Source organism: Podarcis gaigeae, assembly GCF_964106915.1.
Source record: "Podarcis gaigeae genome assembly, chromosome: 5".
NCBI classification, from domain to species: Eukaryota; Metazoa; Chordata; class Lepidosauria; order Squamata; family Lacertidae; genus Podarcis; species Podarcis gaigeae.
Window position 1 is genome coordinate 35,832,351 of NC_139681.1, and position 21,581 is coordinate 35,853,931.

At 40.7% G+C, this 21,581-nt stretch overlaps 1 protein-coding gene across 1 annotated transcript in view; it reads right to left on the bottom strand.

Moving 5' to 3' along the window:
• Positions 1-21,272, bottom strand: part of PRKG1 (protein kinase cGMP-dependent 1) — a 630,806-nt gene extending 609,534 nt beyond the window's left edge. Inside the window, exon 1 of the mRNA XM_083740692.1 lies at positions 21,012-21,272. Within this exon, the coding sequence (XP_083596818.1) occupies positions 21,012-21,169 (158 nt within the window). The 5' untranslated portion in view covers positions 21,170-21,272. The remainder of the gene's footprint in view (positions 1-21,011) is intronic.
• Positions 21,273-21,581: the final 309 nt, after the last annotated feature.

Sequence of the window (21,581 nt, forward strand, 5' to 3'; positions counted from 1 at the left end):
GGTGAGTAAATAGAAGCTGAACTTTTTGCAGTGAGTATGTGGCAAAGTGTTCATGTGATCCCTTCATTTCATGCTCAGATCCCAGTTTTACTACCTGACTACTCAACCCACTTTCCAAGAATAGCAATGTGGTGCCAAGCCTCCAGAAGACAAAAGACGAATGGAGGCCTCTTCTCACAACCCAAAGACTGTCCCCACTCACTTTAATTAATAGAATATTATGTCAGCGTAATTTATCCCAGTTACTGTACTGAGTTAGGGTTTAAGTTGTTAGTCCATCACAACTACCCACTCAAAAGACCTATTTTTCATTTGTGTTTGTATAAAAATATACTATTCCTAAGGGTTGTCACCTTTGTGACTACCTATGCTTGCAGTTTCTCTGTTCTTTAAATAACAAATCTGTTTAACAAAACTTCTTTTAAAAACTACAATAAAAAGCACTCATTTTAATGTGTGTGGTTTTTTTTAAAAAAAATTACAGGTTTAAGTGCCCTTTGCTGTTTGTTGGATTATACATCCTTGTACAATTCTTCAAGACAGAGAAGGAAATTTGAAATCATCATAAAGAGGCATTTTTTTGTTACAGTAAGATCTATTATCCCTCCCCACAAGACCATGCACTTCTGTTTATGACACAGATTCTTATCAAGCAATATAGAAAACCTTGTCATTGGATCATATGACTTTAAAAGCTAGACATCATACAAACTCAGGTCAACAATCCAAACTTTTTGAAGTTCTAAGGATTATTTAAGGAACGTTCAGCTATGTGATAAAGTCAATTACTTTCAGTTAAAAATTCTCTGTCCGAAATAACATTTCCCCAGCTAACCTAGCAGACTGGTTTTCAAATGATATCCTTCTCACCTCGCACACATTTATTCAGACCCACAATTGACTTTTGCCTTGTGCATTTTGTAAACATTGTGTAGACAGTGAGCTGCAATGACCTAGCTATCTGGTCAAAGGGCTGCATGGAGCAGAGAGATACGGCCAGTTAAAGTTTAACCGACAGAACTGTAAACCAACCTGGGGTTTGTTGAACCTTTGGAGTTTGATATGATGATTAGAGTATAACCAGAGTGACACGTCGCAAATTCAGCATAATCAAGGAGAACCCTTCCAGGTGGTGATCTCTGAAATTGCTCAGGTACAGTTTTATTCACTCTGATACCTTATTTAAAAATAGGGGGTAGGCTGCTAAATTTCTTACTGTCAGTTATAATTTGTAAGGAATGACTTAATCTCAGCTTGTTCAGAACAAGAGAAGCATTTGAAATGTAAAAATTCAATTGCATGAGTCTGCAGCTCGCAGGATGTATATGGCTTTGTCTGCAATCATGTGTTTATCATACAATTTCCCCAGTGCTGGTAATCAGTTGTTTACTAGTGGCATGAGAATGTTGATTTTTAGTATTTGCAAGATGCAGACAACTGCTGGGATAGATACATTAGCAGCAAAGGCTAAAAAGTTGCCTTCTTGTTGTTTGCATGGCTTGCCTTCTCTAGCTTTTCGCCCAAAGCATTGGACATCAAATGCAGACACTGCATCCAGTTTTATAGGAAAGGTAGCAAGACCAAACAGCCACCAGAGAGAAATTGGTTGCTTTCATTTAGAAAGAAATGAGGAGAAGGTAAAAGAAGAATTCCTGACACACACCCCCACCGCTCCACCAATTCAATTTAGATTTGTTAAAACACAACTCATGGAGGCTAATCATTGTGTGAATGTTTCACTTACAAAGCAGCTACTCTCTAAGATAAACAGAATTCTTGTTCTATTTCTGCATCCATAGCTGTCTGGTTTGTAAGCAAGCACCTGCATGGCTAGCCAAGATAGGTGCCTTTCACTACCGTGTACCAAAGTGTGCACTATAATTTAAAACCAGGGAATGCAAGATAACAAGTGGTATCTTTTACTCACAACTATTACCTCTGGCCTCTATTTTAGATCTGGAAAAGATGAACAGAACACCAAATTAAACAAAATGGTTCATATTAAATTGCCCGCTGACAGTTCAGCATTTAATGCAAATAGGGTAGCAGCAAAAGACCGACCCGCTAAATTATTAGTGTTGTGGGCCCAGAGTCACCTTTTGAGGATGACATACATTATACCTTTGAGGGCAGGGACTGAACAAATAAAGGTATCTGTATTACTGATACAGTGCCATTGCAAGAAAAACTGAGCACAACTTAAAGCATACATCTATGGATGGAGGGGATGGGAGAAAGAGATGATGTATTTTGCCTTATTGTTGCCTCTGTGTTCAATGGATTACTACTTCTTGCTAAAGAAGCAGTATCATGGGCAGTCAAAGCAGGGAGAGAAATGCAACTACTGTACAAGTGGAATCAGCAACAAAATGTTGCAGAGTGGAGCACACCTATTCAGTGTTCAAGACAGCCGTTTCTTCTTTCAGGAGACCCCATTCCATTCAGCCTGCACCTCGGTTTCTCGTGTTTTCCTTCCTAACAGTCAGCATTCTGTAGCCCCTGAGCATGTTCAGACTTCCTTGAGCTTTTTTGCAGAACAGTTGGTACGCTTAGATAACCCCACAAAAAAATATTTTTTTTGTTCTGTAACTTTGGGGCTTTCCTGACTATGCTGACATTTCTCTCTTGATTGAAGTTGGTGTCATTTTGGCTACACAGGAGAACAGCACTCAGAGAAATGAGTTTGCTATTAGTGTAGTTCCCACCAACCACGTTTAGTTATCTCATGCTGCACCTTAAAAGGGCAAGCTTTGTGTTATTCTTTATCATGAACTGGATTGTGCATGATGTTGAAGACTACTTGCCTTGTGACATATACATGTGTTGCTTACACACACACACAAACAAACAAACAAACACAAGCACACACACACAACCCCTAATCCTATCTCACACAATCAGAGGTGTTTGTTTCAGTATTGGAGCTGCTGGCATACTGTCAGCTGCTATCCTCAGGTAGGAGATCTTGGGCTCCAACAATAATTCTTACTTTCTCTCCCAGCAATGAAAGGAATATTGGCAGGGCAGAGGGGAGAACAGGCAAGTGCATCAACTTGAGGGCTAACTCCCTATTCCACTCTTGGGGGAAAAATCCTAGATTTGGAAGTAGGAATAATTTCTGTTCAAGCCCAAGGAATATATACTGAAATTTGCTGGTATCTTATAGTGATAAAAATCCAATCATGAATTGCTTGGCAACTGTAGTTTGCAGTACGTTTTGTTCCCCACTCAGGCTACATCCACACCATACATTTAAAGCACTCTTATAGCACTTTAAGGGTCATTGCTTCCCCGAAATAATCCTGAGAAGTGTAGTTCCTAAGGGTGCTGAGAGTTGACACGAGACCTCTGCAGACATCAACAATTCCCAGCACCCTCAAAAAGGTACCGTTCCCAGGATTAAAGTGCTATAAGCATGCTTTAAATGTATGTAGATATAACATCTGTTCACCTAAGATGAAGTTGTGGTCTGCTTTTTTTATTTGTTTCCAAACATACTGTCCTTTACCATTCCAATGCGATTTGTCTAGAAGTGTCTCTGGCAAGTCAGTGTTTTCAAGTGAGTTGGTCTATTGATCTGCAGAAGACAAACACCATTTTTCTTATCTTATTCATGGGCATAGTTACTAGGCTTCCAGCAAGAGCAGCTAACAAGCAGCCTCCAGAAGCAAAAAAGGGGGGGAAAGCACAGCAGGAGCCTGGAGGGAATGGTAATACACTGGAAACCTGTGTTTCCATCAGATTGAGAAATCCCACGATCTCTATCTTCGCAGTGTGCATTGATCTTTGAACAGTCAAGACAAATGTGTCTGCAGATTGGGAGAGGAGGGGGAGGAGAAACCACAGCAGAGTGAAGCATTATGAATTAGACTGTTCCAGCTAGATCCTCAAAGGGAACCAAGAGCCAGCCATTCAAATGAGAGCGCAACATGTAGCACGGCTTGTCAATCTTTGGTTATTTAGCAATGCTGGCGTTATTATTTGCCCATGGCTGTGCAAACAAAAAGGAGCTGGCATCAAAAGAATATGCCGCAAAGGTGGGGTGGCCACAGCTCAGTGGTGCCATGCATGCAGAGGGTCCTAGTTTTACCCCATTCTAAAAGATAATAATAAACACAGATATTAACCAACACTTCAAGACTATTTTATATATTGGCAAGACTAGCAATGATTGAGATGAAAAGAGATGGTAATGGGATAGTTATCTTATATAATCTAATGCTGTAATCAGTTGGTTTAAAAATAAAACATGGGGGAGAGGGCTATTGAAAGCTACTAGCCATGATGACTAGGCTCTGCCTCCACAACTGGAGACAGCAATGCTTCTGGATGCCACTGGCTGGAAACCACAAGATCTTGTACTCAAATACTGTTTGTGGGCTTCCCCCAAGCCGTAGGTTGGCCACTGCAAGAACAGGATACTGAACTAAATGGGTCATTGGCCTCATCCAGCAGTCTTCTCTTAAGTTATTATTCCTTAAAAAAACCAAAACCACTTACTAAATGCATAACGGATGACATACTGTTAGGGAAATATAACCCACCTCCCCACCCCAACCCCAGAAATGAAATGCCACAGTGAGCAATAAGGAATATGTTTCCCCAGTTTACTTGGGAACTCTTACTTATGTACCATATATATGAAATGAAGAGAATAAGTCTTGTGTGCTGGCTAGAGTCCTACCTTAGAGAAGGAAGACTCAGGTTCAAATACCTGCTCAGCTATGAAGATCACTGGATAACCTTCAGTCTGTCACCATCTGACTGAAAAAGTCTGCTGTTCTAATCTAGACTTGAGTGTATAAAAGGGAAGAATGGGGTTAAGTTCCCCAGTTTAATCCCAGTGTCTGCAAGCAGGATTTCCTCTCTGAATCCCTGGAGAACTGTTCCTGGTCACTATAGACCAGGGGTGGGAAAACTGTGACCATCAGAGATGTTGCTGGACCTCAACTCCTTTTTAAATTTTCTGCTAGAATTGGATGTGATTTGGCGGCATGGTCTCCCCCTCCAAGGGGATGAAGCTTTCTGAATTTCAGAATACTAGCTGCAGTGGTTGTCAGTGTTTGTAAAAAGCAAAAAAAGGGTTCTGACCTCCCTTTGTCACCTCAGCCTGGTCCTCGGACCCTTGTCAGCATAAAAGAGTCCATGAGAAAAGTATCCTTGCAGAGTACTTTCTGCTTTTATTCTTAAAAGTCTTTCTGCAAAAGCAACTGACCAACTGCACACACATCAACACTACCAGCTTTCACTAACTAACCAACCAACCCAACTCAACACCAAACTAACATTTCTCACTCTATATATACAACCTGGTGCAGGCCGCTGACTCATGCTGACCCAGCTTTTTTAAGCATTAAAGAAACAGCGGCCATTTTAGCCGTGACAGTGATTCTCTGACTTCACCATTTTTGGGTGGGTAAAATATAAATCATGGGGTGGAGAGAGCATGGGTCTGCAGAAAGATTGGGGTGGAGAAAATGTGAAAAACAAAACACCCAGCAAGAACTCTTTTTGTCCAAGGGTCGCTGGTGTGAGGTGGACTTATGCCCTGAGATATTTGCAGAGATATAATGAATATTTCACAGGGGAAAGCATAGATTCACATGAAAAGCAAACACTGTTTTTAACCTCCACCAAATCCCTGTGACTGGAATGCCCTGGAAAAATAATTCGCTGTGATTAAAAACTAGATCTGTCTGTCAAAATGAATTATCTTCCTCACCTCTCTATCCCCTGCCTTATAAAGCTCTGGTCATTTCCCGAGTCAGCTTGGTTGTGTTTTTCAAGAAAAAGAGGGAAGAAATGGTTGTGAAATTTTTGGACAGTCGAGGCTACAGAGTGACTGCTCAGAGTCCCTGATCGGCCTTGAGATGCCTTGTTAATTGTGAAGTCCGACTTGGAAACATGCGAAACTTCCCTGCTTCCCCTTGATTTGCATAATTTGGGGTGCACATGTAAGTCGGTGCACATTCCTAGCTGCTACTTCTTCTCTCCAACACTCTGGGCTCACCTCCTTCCAATCAGCATCTTATGCAGAAACACACTGTGTGGTCTGGTCTGTGGGAGAATAATTGGGAAATGTTGCTTTGGATGGCAAAATAGTGTCAGTCAGGTTTTTCCTTCCCTTGGTGATCCAAAATATGCTATGTATTACAAAGTAATTTAGATACAGTCATGTGTATTGTCTGAGGTTTTCTGCTGGTTTCAGTGCTCTGAGATACATTCCCAGAAGATGGGAATTTAATGGGTGTCTAGACAAAGGGAGCCTCTATTGTACTCAGATTTAATTATTTATTTTACTTGTTGCATGAGCTGACAATGCCCACATCAAAATTATATTAAAAGGGTAAAAAGATTGTAAGTATTCCAACTAAAAAAAGGAGAAATTATATTAAAAGTCCCCTTCTGAAGCAGCTTTTGAATGGGAATACAAAAGATGCTCTAATTTTAACTGGCCAATAGAATCCCTTTCTTTTTGTAACACTGCACTTCCAATTCTGAGCTACAAAATACTAAGGAAATTAGAGTCTTAAAAGCAATCTGATAGTGAATAATATCCACCCTATAACAATTTTGCAAACATTGGCAGCTTCCAGTGTTTAACAGAAGCCACCTTAGAAGAAGTGAGATACTGTAAATGTGAAATGGTAATGCAACTTCAGACAGTACTTCACAATCAAACAACAATTAAAAATTGTTAAATTCCCCTGTTAAAGCAGGGAAGTAATTTGATAACAAAGGCTTAAAACTGGATATGAATGGGGCAGCCATATGTATTAATGGGTATGCCTGCACATTTTTGGGGGGAGTAAAAAGTGCATGGGTGAGGGTAGCTAACCCCCCCCCCCAACACACCCCAGGCACTTATACTTCACTGGGTGGTATTCAGCCAACTGTTACTCAGAGCAGACCCATTGAAATCAATGTACTTGACTAAGTTGGGTCCATTAATTTCAGTAGGGTTGACTAAAACTTAGTTGACTACCACCCACTGTGTTCTATGATTTCAAACATTTGTATCCTCCACCCCAGGCTTGCTTCTGGTATCACAACACTTCACACATTCCCATTCCCCCGTTTTATATGTGAAAGGGGCAGATACATACATAAATCCATGTATTTGCCCTGTTACATCTCGTTTCACTCTTACCTATCAAAGCATATCCTCCAGCATGTTTAGGCCAAAAACCGCCATGCACATCTTCCCAGCCATGTTCCCACGTGAGTCACAGGACCCACATGAGATCACAGAGCCCAGAAAAGTGCACTTTGGGACTCTGCAATCTTGTGCATTTGCGAGCCTCTGTGATCTTGCAAAAACAGACTGAGACAGTTGAGAGGTATGTCAAATTTATTTACCTAGTTTAAACATTTTAAATTATCCTTTGATGGTAGTGGCTTTCCAAATTGAGTGTTATTGTTTTCAGATTCATCTTACTACTGCTAAGATGGTGTCTGCTAAATTCTGGAAGCTACTATAGTTTGCAAAGCTGTCACAGGCTAAATATGGCCATGAAGCTGGGCCAGTTACTGCCTCTCAGCCTAACCATCCTCACAGAGTTGTTGTAGAGATTAAGTGTGGAGGAAGAGAACCATGTACACCACCTTAAGCTCCTTGGAGAAAAAAGTGGGATAGAATGCAATAAATAAATACTATCCATCACTCATTGGTGCTAACTTGAGCATTACTTAATGTAGATTCTCTCCCCCAAATTAAAACTTCTATTTTATGCTGTAATTAGGATGCAGTCCCATACCCACTTACTATCCTAATACAAACAAGCTCCTAAAATTTGAGTTTCTTTGTACAGGTGTTCATTCCAACACATTGTTTACATAAAGTCACAAAGCCATCATCATTTACTCAAGGTATGTACAGATCTCAAACTGACAAAGCAAAGCAAACCATCAGTTTTCACGTTGGTTTAAAATCACCAACCACTGTCACACAAGCAGGATATGTGAAGTGGTGAAACTTTCATTATTATATTACAAGGGGTAAAGGTAAAGGGACCCCTGACCATTAGGTCCAGTCGTGGCCAACTCTGGGGTTGCGGCACTCATCTCGCTTTATTGGCTGAGAGAGCCGGCGTACAGCTTCCGGGTCATGTGGCCAGCATGACTAAGCTGCTTCTGGTGAACCAGAGCAACGCACAGAAATGCCGTTTACCTTCCCGCCGGAGTGGTACATATTTATCTACTTGCACTTTGACGTGCTTTCGAACAGCTAGGTTGGCAAGCGCATTACAAGGAGAAGGAGCTCCATATATACAAAACTCCAGCAAGTAGTAATGAAAAGAGAAGGGGGCGATAATAGTTTGCCTTAAATCCACACACTGCTTCTGTTAGGGCTAAAAGGCACTTCTCTACATGTGCTGTTGCTTTTTAATGCAAATTGCAACAGCAGGATGAGGGAGCTGAAAATTAAAAGACCAGAGAAGGCATGGCAGGTGAATTTAACCTCATCCTCTTGTGTTGTGATCCAGAGGGTAATCCCTCCAGTATTTGCTATGGGTGAAATCTCCCATTGACATGAAACACTAACTTCAAAAGACCCACACCAAGGGAGGAAAGCCTTAAATTTCTTCTCCACACCTGCTCTCAGCCCATCAGCCTCCTTGCCCCCCACAAACTGATTCAGCTCACATTTTTAAAATAGTGCTCATTAGGCACATTTAGATAAACGTAAGGCCGACTTCCGGTCGGCGCCAGCGTTAATGGCGGTCCTTGCTTCGAGCTCCGAAGCAGGACTGCTCCACGAGTTCGGGTCTGACCCGCTACGGCGAGCGGGGGACCCCTAAAATCACAGGCGCAGAAGCCTGTGAGCAAGGAGATTCGGTGGGCACCTTTGCGCCCCCCGGTACTGTGAAAGAGCCTTTTTAAAGGCTCCGGAGCGGCACCGGGTGTGAGCGCGGTGCTGAGAATCGCTACCCAGCCCATGGAGTGAAGCTGCGTCGCCATCAACGGAGAGCGCCGATTCCTTCCTGAAACTAAAGATTGACAACTTCACCCGTGAGTAAGAACAAGAGAATAAGATTAACGGGACACTAAAAATTTTGACATTCGGCTGAAAACGGGAAAGGTATAAATCAAGGAAGTCTGCCTTCCCGATCTGCATGACTAACAAAGCAACGAAAAAGCAAGCTGTATTTAAAAGGGAAACTTCTCTCTAATCCAGCAAACCTGACATCGAACGTAGACCTCCCCCCATCCGGCAGGAGAAGGGGGGAAGATAATTGGGACATTGTTTAACCTGCATTAAATAATTTGGATGGGAAATCTTTCACTGTCGAATCCTCTGACTCGGGCTGCCTGAATAAGGCACCGGGAAAGCGATCTGTCAGACGGATCTTGGATACAAAGTGGGACTTTATCTGTAACAAAATTACGGGACTTTAGTGGATTTACACTGTTGAATTTTGAACTGAAACAAAGTAAGGATTTACAATTGGACTTTTGAACTTTTTCGTCGCTCTATGCTTTCTTGTTTCTTTGTGGCTTATTCCTATTTGGATACAATGTGCTCCCTCTAGAAGGTTTCAAGGGAAACAGTTCCATTGAGGAAGAAGCAGTGGGATTTTCCACTTGTAAATATTTCCTGTGAGAACGACCTTGGATATGAGCACCCCAGTGGAGGAGATATCAACTAGATCAAAAACAAAGCAAGCACAAGCACAAAAGAAAAGGGGCTCTATGTCAGGAGCGGTACCAGCTGCACAGGAAAAAGTAACAACTGCATCAATGGATTCTATGACACAGGCACTGCTTAAGATAAATCAATCGTTGGAAGCATTGACAAAGCAGTCTACTGAAAATTCTAAAAAATTGACAGAACTGACAGCGAGATTGGACTTGAACACGGCAACTGTGACAAGTAACACAGATTCCATAAATCGATTAATACAAGAAAGTTCAGAAACAAGAAAAATCGCTGAAAGTGCTAAAAGTACTGCAGAGGAGACAAGGGAAAGGTTTGTGCCAATTGCAAAAAAAGTGAATGAGCATGATGCAACTTTGGCCTTAATGGAACTGGAGAGGAAAGGGAAAAATCTGAAACTAAGACTGGTTCCTGAAGGTGAGGGGGACAACCTTGTGGAATTCCTTACAGAGAACTTTGTGGAATTTTGGCAAGACGAACTGGAGAAAGAGGAGGAGTTTGTGATAACTACAGCCTTCCGGTTGGGCAGGAGACAGGGCAAGAAACCAAGGGATTGCCTAATCACGTTGAGATCCAAGGAAGAAAGAGATAAAATATTGAATCTACATTATCAAAAGGCACTGGTGATCCAGAATTGTCAAATACAGATCTTCAAGGACATCCCTAAATACATTTTGGAGGTGAGAACCTTCTATAAAGACCTAGTCGACCTGCTAAAGGAAAATACTATCCCATTTAGGTGGGAGTTCCCACAAGGACTGTCCTTTAACTTTAAAGGTAAGAAGATAAAAATAAAAACAATTCAAGACAAAGAACAGTTTTTGGAGAGATATTTAGAAGACCTGTGGAAAGGAACGGTAGGAGAGAGAGAAACAACTGACATTGCAAACTTATCATTTGGACTTAACCCAATACCAACCGAGGAGGAACAAAAGCTTGGAGCAGTCGGTGGAAAAGGTACCCAGTAACAAGATGTCTCTGCAACTTCTGAGTTGGAATTGTAACGGTCTAAATCTTCCCCGAAAAAGAAATCAAGTTTTTCATATTTTAAAGAAAGAACAGTTAGACATAATATGCCTACAAGAAACCCATATTGCCAGGATACACAGGAAACTTCTGACAAATAAGAGATTGGGACAAGAATTTATATCATCAGACAAAGTCAAGAAAAGAGGTGTGGTGATCTATGTAAAAGAAAAATTGGTTCCAAAAATGATATTTAAAGATGAACAAGGAAGATACCTGGCAGTTGAAATTCAAATTCAAGGAGAAAAAGTTCTGAGAATAGGAGTATATGCACCAAACGAAGGGAAGGCCGAATTCTTTAAGAAGCTGCATGAGACATTAATGGACTTCTTGGACTATAAAATCTTAATGATGGGAGATATGAACGGAGTTGTCTCCACAAACATGGATAAAGCACAGAGACAAGTGATTTCTAAGGAAGGGAGACTACCAAAGACTTTTATTGAAATGACTGAGACTATGGATTTGATTGATATCTGGAGAACAAGGAACCCTCTGGAGAGGGAGGGAACCTTCTTTTCTGAAGCAAAGATGACATGGACAAGAATTGACCAAATATGGGTTACTAGTAGCCTGGCGCCAAGAATAAAAAAAGTAGGAATCTGCCCAAAAACCTGCTCCGACCATAATGCTGTAAAGATGGAAATGAAATTAACAACAACTGGATCGTTTAGATGGAGAATGAATGACACCCTATTCAAAGATGAAGAGATTTACAAGAAGGCCCAAAAAGCAGTGAAAGATTATTTTGAGGTAAACTTGAGAACAGATGTGGAGAAAAGAATAATTTGGGACGCTAGCAAAGCCGTGATGCGAGGTTTTCTAATTCAACAGAATTCTATAAAGAGGAAAAAACAAAACGAGAGGAAAGAAAAAATCTTAGGAAAAATAAAAGAAGCAGAAAAGAAATTGAGGTCCAGACCAAAGTCTCAGGAGATTTTGAGAGAAATAAAGTATTATCAGACGCAATACATGGAACTGATGAACCAAGAAATAGAATGGAAAATAAAGCAGATGAGACAAAAGACATTTGAATCAGCAGACAAATGTGGGAAACTTCTGTCATAGCAACTGAAAAAAGGCAGAAACTGAACACGGTGACAAGTTTAGAAATGGATGGAAAGATTATCCACAAACCCAACAAGATAAGTAATTGTTTTCAAAGTTTTTTTAGGAAACTGTATGCACAAGGGCCTGTAAATGAACAAGAAATAGAAAAATTTATTAGAAAATATGGTTTACCAAAAATTTCAGAACAAAGCAAAATGATTCTGAATGAAAAGATAACAGATCAGGAAATAGAGGGTGCCATTCAGAACATGCAATTGGGAAAATCTCCAGGACCAGACGGTTTGACTGCTAGATATTACAAAGCGTTGAAGGAATGGTTAATACAACCATTGAAGGAAGTTTGTAATGAAATTATGGAGGGGGAAAAGGCACCTGAATCGTGGAAAGAGGCTTTCATCTCACTTATACCGAAAACAGACTGAAAAGAACCAGGTTAAAAACTACCGCCCTATATCCTTACTTAATGTGGATTATAAAATTTTTGCAGACATTTTGGCAAAAAGACTAAAAAAAGTGCTGATAGGGGAGATTCATAAAGATCAAGCTGGCTTTCTCTCAGGGAGACATATGTCAGACAATGTGAGGAACATTATAGACATTTTGGAGTTATTAGAAGTTGACATTAACCGAAAGGCGGTTTTGATTTTTGTGGATGCGGAGAAAGCCTTTGACAACATTTGTTGGAGTTTTATGATGAAGAATCTCCAAGGGATGGGGGTAGGCCAAGGTTTTGAAAACGGTATAGGTGCAATATATTCTAAACAAAAAGCAAAGCTAATAGTGAACAATGTGGTAACGGAAGAAATACCTATAGAAAAAGGTACACGACAGGGGTGCCCAATATCCCCTTTGCTTTTTATATCTGTCCTGGAGGTTTTGTTAAACATGATTAGAAAGGATCAGTTGGTTAAAGGAATACAGGTCGGAGCTAAACATTATAAATTAAGGGCATTTGCAGATGACTTAGTGTTAACGTTGCAACAGCCAGATACTAGTACCAAAAGAGCATTAGAATTAATTGAGATATTTGGTCAAGTAGCAGGATTTAAACTGAATAAACAGAAAACGAAAGTGTTGGGGAAAAATTAAACAATGGAAGAAAAAGAGAGATTTCAGAGTGAAACTGGTTTGGAAATAATGAAAAAAGTGAAATACCTAGGGGTGAATTTAACATCTAAGAATGTGAACTTATTTAAAGACAATTATGAAAAATGTTGGACAGAAGTTAAGAAAGATCTAGAAATATGGTCTAGGCTGAGACTTTCCTTGTTAGGCCGAATTGCTGTTATTAAGATGAACGTATTGCCTAGAATGTTATTTTTATTTCAGACCTTACAGATTCTAGACAAGATGGATTGCTTCAAGAGGTGGCAGAAAGATATATCTAAATTTGTCTGGCAGGGCAAAAAGCCCAGAATAAAATTTAAGATCTTAACTGATGCAAAAGATAGAGGGGGTTTTGCCCTGCCGGACTTAAGACTCTATTATGAATCAGCGGCTTTCTGCTGGTTGAAACACTGGCTACTCCTTGAAGACACAGACATTTTGGACCTAGAAGGGTATGATAGTAACTTTGGTTGGCATGCATATCTATGGTATGACAAGGTAAAGGTGCATAAAGGCTTTAAAAACCATATTATTAGGAAAGCTTTGTATAATGTCTGGATTCGATATAAAGATTTGTTGGAAAGTAAAACCCCTAAGTGGCTGTCACCAATGGAAGCCAAGGCGGTGAAAAAATTAAATATGGAACCTAACTGGCCAAAATATTGTGAAATCCTAGAACAAGATGGCGAAAAGTTTAAACTCCGGAGTCATGAGAAGCTAAAGTTTAAAGTTCGAGACTGGTTACATTACTATCAGATAAATGAGACATTTAAGCAGGACAGGAAATTAGGATTTCAGAAGGAGAGGTCAAAGTTAGAAACAGAACTGCTAGAACCCAATACTAAGAATCTATCTAGAATGTATAACTTGCTGTTGAAATGGAATACACAGGAGGAAACGGTTAAATCAGCTATGATTAAATGGGCACAGGATATCGGTCATGACATTATGTTTGCTGACTGGGAACAGTTATGGACCACCGGCATTAAGTTTACGGCATGTAGTGCCTTAAAAGAGAACATAATGAAAATGATCTATAGGTGGTACATGACCCCAGTCAAGCTTGCAAAAATCTACCATTTGCCCAATAATAAATGTTGGAAATGTAATGAGTCTGAAGGTACCTTCTATCATCTTTGGTGGACCTGCCCAAAGATTAAAGCCTTTTGGGAAATGATCTATAATGAAATCAAAAAAGTCCTTAAGTGGACATTTATAAAGAAACCGGAGGCTTTTCTCTTGGGCATGGTTGGCCAGTTGGTGCCAAGGAAGGATAGGACTTTTTTTATGTATGCGACCACAGCAGCAAGGATCCTGTTGGCAAAGTATTGGAAGATGCAAGAACTACCTACTCTGGAAGAATGGCAGACAAAGGTGATTGACTTTATGGGACTGGCAGAGATGACCGGCAGAATCCGTGACCAGGGGAAAGAGATAGTGGAAGAGGACTGGAAGAAATTTAAAATATATCTTAAAAATTGTTGTAAAATTGAGGACTGATAAGATGTCTGGGGGTAAGAAATAGAGAATTACAGCTGTAAACATTAACATTAAGGAAATTTAAAGAAAACTACTAGAGAAATTGACTGAAGGGTTGCTAAAGAGTTGTAAAACAAGGGTGCAGTGAAAGGGAGGTATGGGGAAGTCATGTTTTAAATGTTTTTTATATGTTTTTGTTTTGTGTTTTGTTTGTCTTTTTGTTAAAAAACCAATAAAAATTATTATAAAAAAAAATAGATAAACGTAAGGCCTTAGATAAAGGTAAAGGTAAAGGGACCCTTGACCATTAGGTCCAGTTGTGGCTGACTCTGGGGTTGTGGCGCTCATCTCGCTTTACTGGCCGAGGGAGCCGGCGTACAGCTTCCGGGTCATGTGGCCAGCATGACTAAGCCGCTTCTGGCGAACCAGAGCAGCGCATGGAAATGCCGTTTACCTTCCCGCCAGAGCGGTACCTATTTATCTACTTGGCACCTTGACATGCTTTTGAACTGCTAGGTTGGCAGGAGCAGGGACCGAGCAACGGGAGCTCACCCCATTGCGGGGATTCGAACCGCCAACCTTCTGATCGGCAAGTCCTAGGCTCTGTGGTTTAACCCACAGTGCCACCCGCGTCCCTTTGTAGATAAAGTAAGGGCCTAACTATACAGGATGCCACAATTTAAGGAAATAAACATTCCAAGGGGACCAATGGGATATTCCACCACCCCACCCCCCTCAGTGTTAATTGCTATGCTGGGTTGTTAACCGAAAATATGGCCCATTAAGGGAAAGTGGGCCAGGTGCCTACAACAGCCACCATTGCCCCTCAATGACGCAAGTTAATGACGTGTGTGTGTGTGTGTGTGTGTGAGAGAGAGAGAGAGAGAGAGAGAGAGAGAGAGAGAGAGAGAGAGATACTGATGTGATTGAGAAACATGCCGACACATTCATGGTACAAGAGGCAGTTCATTGAACTTGACCATGGGGGGGGGGGACTTTTTGTTCTCTCTCTTTTTAAATACAACTTCTCTCAAAGCCTACTACCTGAAATCACACATTCCCTAAACACAACCATTCCCTGAAGAAGGCTTTTCTGAAACATGACCCAGTCATGTTATACAATATTAACTGTACAATTGTAGAAATTGTTGTATTGTTTTTAGTTTATTGAGTCTGTGTCTTATGTATTTCATCTTTTTGTACACCACCTGGGTTGCTTGTGGGTGTGAAGTGTTTTATAAATCTTCAAAATAAAATAGCCTTTATAGTTCACTTTGCAGTGAGGCCTGCTGTATATTTCTTGCCTGAGAAATCCACAAAGTCCCCCCTTGATTCTCTTTGCTTCATTCAGGTGTTGGATCTTTTACTTTTGTTTTCTAATTCTTTTGAATGATACATGTACAGTATCCCCACCCATATTGTGGTGCTTTCTTTTTCAAAAATATTAATCTGCTTAATTTATCTCAAATTTGATTACAGTGAGCACTCCTAATTAACCTGATTTTTTGGTGATAATCACTCACAATGGAATCAAATCAAAAATCCGGGGATGGATTGGCCGGCACACAGAAAGAAGCTACCCTCCGCACATTAATGCAGCGCACGGGATATAGTTTGATTCAGGTAGGAGTTTCCCTGTCAAATTATTTCTCCTTTGGGACTGCTAATTTAAAGGTAAATTAAGCACCCCAGCTAAAGTTCGATCAATGACTTTCAGAACTTAGTGCTTAAATAAGCTGTCTCTCCCTTCCCACCCACAAATGTGTATTGCAAAAATATAAACATTATTCTGTTATAAGGTACAGTGCTGCATGCAATGGGACATTTCGTTCGCATGGTGAGGGCAGCATTTGCATGCTCTGACAGCTTCACATGATAGCTCTACAGTCAAGCACTACAATGTAAGCAATTTAATTGGCAAAACAAAAGTCCACTGCAACCATACAAATCCTACTATCTGTATATTCTACCCTCTCAAGTCTGTCCTGGTCCCATAATATCAAGTGGGCTATGGGACAGTGTTGCTTTTTGGGGGGCACCAAATATATTGACTTGGCTGAAGTCTTGAACTGGGTCCCCTCCAACTGTTTTGGACTAAAACTCCCAATTTTTCTAAGATGTGTCTAATGAAAGCCAAGATGCAAGAACAGACAAAAGTTATGACCAGGCAAAGAAAACCTTCTGGTGTGTATAAAAAGATATGCAGTGTTGAGAATTAAGCCAGTTTTCACAACATCTTTTGTTCTCTTCAATTCAGGAAAATGGCCAAAGGAAATATGGAGGGCCGCCACCAGGCTGGGATGGACCACCACCAGAAAGAGGCTGTGAGATTTTCATTGGAAAATTACCCCGTGACCTCTTTGAAGACGAACTCATCCCATTATGTGAAAAAGTAATGATTTAAACTGGGCAGATTTCATTCACTTACACACACAGACACATTCATATTCTCGGAATTTGACTGTGCAAACAGCAGCAATCCTGAACCTCTCAGCGGAATCAGGGTGGTAAAATAGAAAAGACTCGTGCAGCTCTTCACACATAATAGGACAGGCATGTTTCCTACTCTGAGAATGTCTCCAGTAGGAAGAACACTGCCATATGGGAAACTGCCAATGTGCCACAGTGGCTCAAGCATTAGCCTTCTGTGTCTAAAGCCCAGGGTCAAATCTCTGGTTGACTATAGCGATAACTAGGTGGCCTCATAAAAGTCCTACCTTTCAACCTAATAGTTGCTGAGTGATTCTTATAAGGCCAAGATATTGCTTTGAGCTTATTAGACTGCAGGTTTCCCACGGTCATCTAGTTGGAACAGAATGGGGGACTAGATGGGCCTTTGACCTCATCCACCAGGGCCATTCTTATATTCTTATGATGCAATTCTGAACAAAACACAGTTCTAATAATTTGCATATGACTATGACCCTGTGTGGTTTTAAGTACTTACTGGAGGTCGCTAATTTGCAAATACAATTCTCAAGTCAGCTTCCAGCTTCCAGGGTGCAAGCCACAGAAAGCTAAGTATATAGTATCAGGAGGACTTTTGTGTGCGCAATGCCTAAGAATGATTTCACAAGTGATACTAAGAATACTTTTTAGCCTTGTCTATGCCACTTCTAAGTGTTGTTAGTGAGATATATAAAATGGAAAGAGAATTTTTTAACTGAATGTAATTATGGAGCATATGGTGCTATTTTCATTTCCAGTTACGGGAATTTTGAAATGCTAATTCAGATCCAGATACCCCTTCACCAAAGTAGCTGGAACCAACCACAAATACTTACAATAGTTTCCACTGCTTTATATAAATGTTTTGAGCATATTTTATATGTCTGGTAACTTGCATCTGATGAGGTTGACACTTGCTTCCTCTCGTCTCCTGAGACATTAAATGTCTTTAAAGGTGCCACAGGATTCATTGCTGTTTTTTCTTGCAGCGGACAAACTTCTGTAGCTTTTGGGTTGTGTATTCTCAAAGCCCATTTATAAAATACCTAAACAAGTCAATTGCTTTCTATGCTGAGATGCCACATTAACCAATCCACGTTCATTTGGAAACATCAATTCATATTAAGATTCACAATGTAAACCCATAGGTTAAAATGGGGAGCGCCAGAGCAGTTGGGATGATCTATTACATGCGCAAGGCTGCCAATCAAGCAGCAGCCACCATATCACTTCATCACTTATTCCACCTGTATCCCACTATCTTGGTTGAAATGTAAGTGCAGAATCAGGAGAAACAAGGAAAAGTTGGTATCTTGAACTAGGTTGTATTGTTTGTAATACTGATATTGACAATACTAGTGACACCCATACAGTGCAATGGACAGAGTTTGGGCCTGGAAAGACCAGGATTTGAATTCCTGCTCAGCTATGAAACTCAGTGAGTAATCAGGTGGCCAGGTGGCCTGCACTTTTGATATTCATATAGAAGATGGAATTTCAGCAAGTGAAATTTTCCTCCTCCACACAACTCTTAAATGTGCAGCAGCACAGTCTTCTTTTGCACCTGCCCCCCTTGCCAGATGTACTTCACAAGTTTTTGTGGTGATATCATGGGAATACACCATATACTCTCTTGAACTGCTTGGAAGAAGAACAAGAAGCAAACATGATAAAATAAACAGTACAAATCTTCCTCCAATAGGATTATCCCTGCATTTTGGGATCTATGTCCCATTTTTTATATTCAGCACCGTAATAATCACTTTCTTGCAGCTTAGTTCTGAGTGATAGAACCTCTGAATATGGCAGAGTGAGCTCTTTAGACATGAATTACTATAACTGTGTCCTGAGAGAACATTCCTATAGCCTTTATTCACATCATTGCTCCCATTAACATCAGTAAAACTATTTTTGACAGTACCGCCTAGAGAAACAAGCCTTGGCAACAGGGTCAAAGGCTTCTGCGATGAGACAAAGTATGGGGGGAAGATAATGGGTGGATGGGGTAAATATGACAAGTCCTCAACCACAGCCCATTTCCTACTTAGCCAAAAAAAAAAGTATGGCCACTGCTCATGACAGTGCTGTTAAAGATGTGGAAAAGAAAACTGCATTGCATGAGTATCTAGCTAAATCTTCATGTGCAATGGAGCATTGTCTTTTCTGCTGTTATCAGAGCTTTGGTTTTTGTTGTCTGTGGAACTGGAATTGTTCATCAGAATTTTGAAGTGTGGTTGCAATGCCCGTGAAGACTACTAAGGGCATCATTAGCACAGACACAGTCCTGCGTCATATGCCAACACCTTCTTGTTTTGATGCCTTGTAGTGATTCTTAGTGAGTGCACAAACCATGCTTCCCCTCTCATGAGACACACCACCAATATGCAGGGGCAATTGGCTAGTGGTACAGTATTTATACCCAGGCTTTTAATGAGGGCTGGAAGGGATCCAGTCATGATAACCCTTTGGGTGAAGGCAAGACCCGGCAAATCCAAACAGTAGCTAAGTAATATAGGGTGTGTTATTGTCTAATGTGTGAAAGCTGCTCTAAGCCAGAGGACCCTGCAAGACATAGATACACACGTGTGTGTCCCCCATCCCAGGTTTATGGTGTTATCTGCACACAGGAGCTCAGACAGGGTGTTATCAAGGTGTGTTAATTGAGGTCATTTGCTTTGCTAACCTGCCCAACGGCTCCAGCTCAGCACAGCCTGGACTTCGATACATGCTGCCTCTGTTTATTTTGACTTTGTACATGGGTCAGAAAGCAAATCTTGAGTAAAATGTGCTCTGGTTTATGGTCAAGGCAATGGCCAAGCTAATCTAGAGTGAAGCAGAAATACAAACAGAATCACAAGAACAAGAGAACTTTGTCCATAGATGTTCTCTAGTGCAGACAAAAGCTCCCTTTCTGTGCTCGTTTATGGAAGTTCATGCTTTTGCTTTTGCAGATTGGAAAAATCTATGAAATGCGGATGATGATGGACTTCAATGGAAACAACAGGGGATATGCTTTTGTGACATTTTCTAACAAACAGGAGGCCAAAAATGCAATCAGGCAACTGAATAATTATGAAATTAGGTAAGCATTGTTTGTTTAGTAGTTTTGCATATCTCGCTGACACCTGCAAAGCAGGTCTCAATTTGAATATAATGCAACAAATGCAATAAAAGTTGTGCTCTTTAAAACAAAAACAAAAAAGGAAAAACTATAGAAATTGTCTTATATTAAGTTGGACTATTGGCCTGCTTAGCTTAGTATTGTCTGCAGTGATTAACACCAGGAGTAGGTGCTCCTTGCCTAAAACCATGTGCAGCAGAACAAAGCGTCATGTTACTAATCAGCAGCTGAAAAGCCTGTGGGCCATGACTGTATGCCTAAGACTCCACAGCTGCCAACTAGAAGCAAGAAGGTCATGGAAGGAAAGTGGCTTTCGTGGCAAAAGAGAATTCAAGAAGGCCAGTTTGGGTGCAAGAGGAGTTGATCCCCAACTCCACTGACAAAGTGATACTTTGAGAAGCATAGTTGGTGTCTAGAGATGACTACTATTACTACCACTACAATAAGAAATCATTACTATTTTTGTCACAGAATAAATACACATCTGTTGATTATGTGTTAACTAGTGCTTGTTGCATGTGAAACCTTATCTTGTTAATATCATTATTTTTGGTGAGAACTACTTGCATGAGCAAATTCTCTAGCCCAGGGATAGCCAGTGTGATATTCACCTGATGCTTTACCGCTCTCATCAGTCCCAACCAACATAGCCAATGGTCAGGGATGAGGGGACCTGTAGCAGAGCAAAATTTAGAGAGAACCACCCTGACTATCCCTGCTCTAGGCTACTCTTAACATTTCTCCTCTAAAAAAAACCACCTCTGAATTTTTTTGCTAAGTAATGAAAACTGGGTATTCTGCAGCCCTTTATATCAGGGCATAGGCAAACTCAGCCCTCCAGATGTTTTGGGACTACAACTCCCATCACCCCTGACCACTGGTCCTGTTAGCTAGGGGTGATGGGAGTTGTAGTTCCAAAACATCTGGAGGGCCAAGTTTGCCTATGCCTGCTTTATATTTTTAAGGGCTGGTTCACTTGACTTCTGCTTGACTAACTACACTGTTCAGAAAGTTTGACATGAGAGCATTGGCTGTAAACTTTAATCATGGGTCAATATTTCACAAAGAGCTATGCCTGTTTCACCATAAAAACAAACAAACCTGGAACTGTTGTTTGTATGCAGGAATGGTCGACTCCTAGGGGTTTGTGCCAGTGTAGACAACTGCCGTTTATTTGTAGGAGGAATCCCGAAAACGAAGAGGAGGGAAGAAATTTTGGCAGAGATGAGGAAAGTTACAGATGGTGTCATTGATGTCATTGTATATCCCAGCGCTGCCGATAAAGCCAAGAATCGTGGTTTCGCTTTTGTGGAATATGGAAGCCATCGGGCAGCAGCTATGGCAAGGCGGAAACTGCTGCCAGGTAATGTGGAAAGAAAGGGGATTTTAGCATGTCTTACACTCTTCACTTTTCTCCATTCCTTATGCGTATTGGCTTTTAGCTATCATTTGTGCCTCTTTTATATATAATTTGAACATGAATAGTGGAAAAATTCCCCTAGGATTCAGTACATTATATGCTAGCATTTTAGGGTAAGCGTTAGCACAGTTCTGATTATTTCACAAAGTGAAGCTTCACTCACAGTGCACGCCTGAGCAATGAAGAAATCAAATAGTAACTATGAGAGCCTGTGTGTTCTCATCTATATGCAATCAATAGCACATTTTACA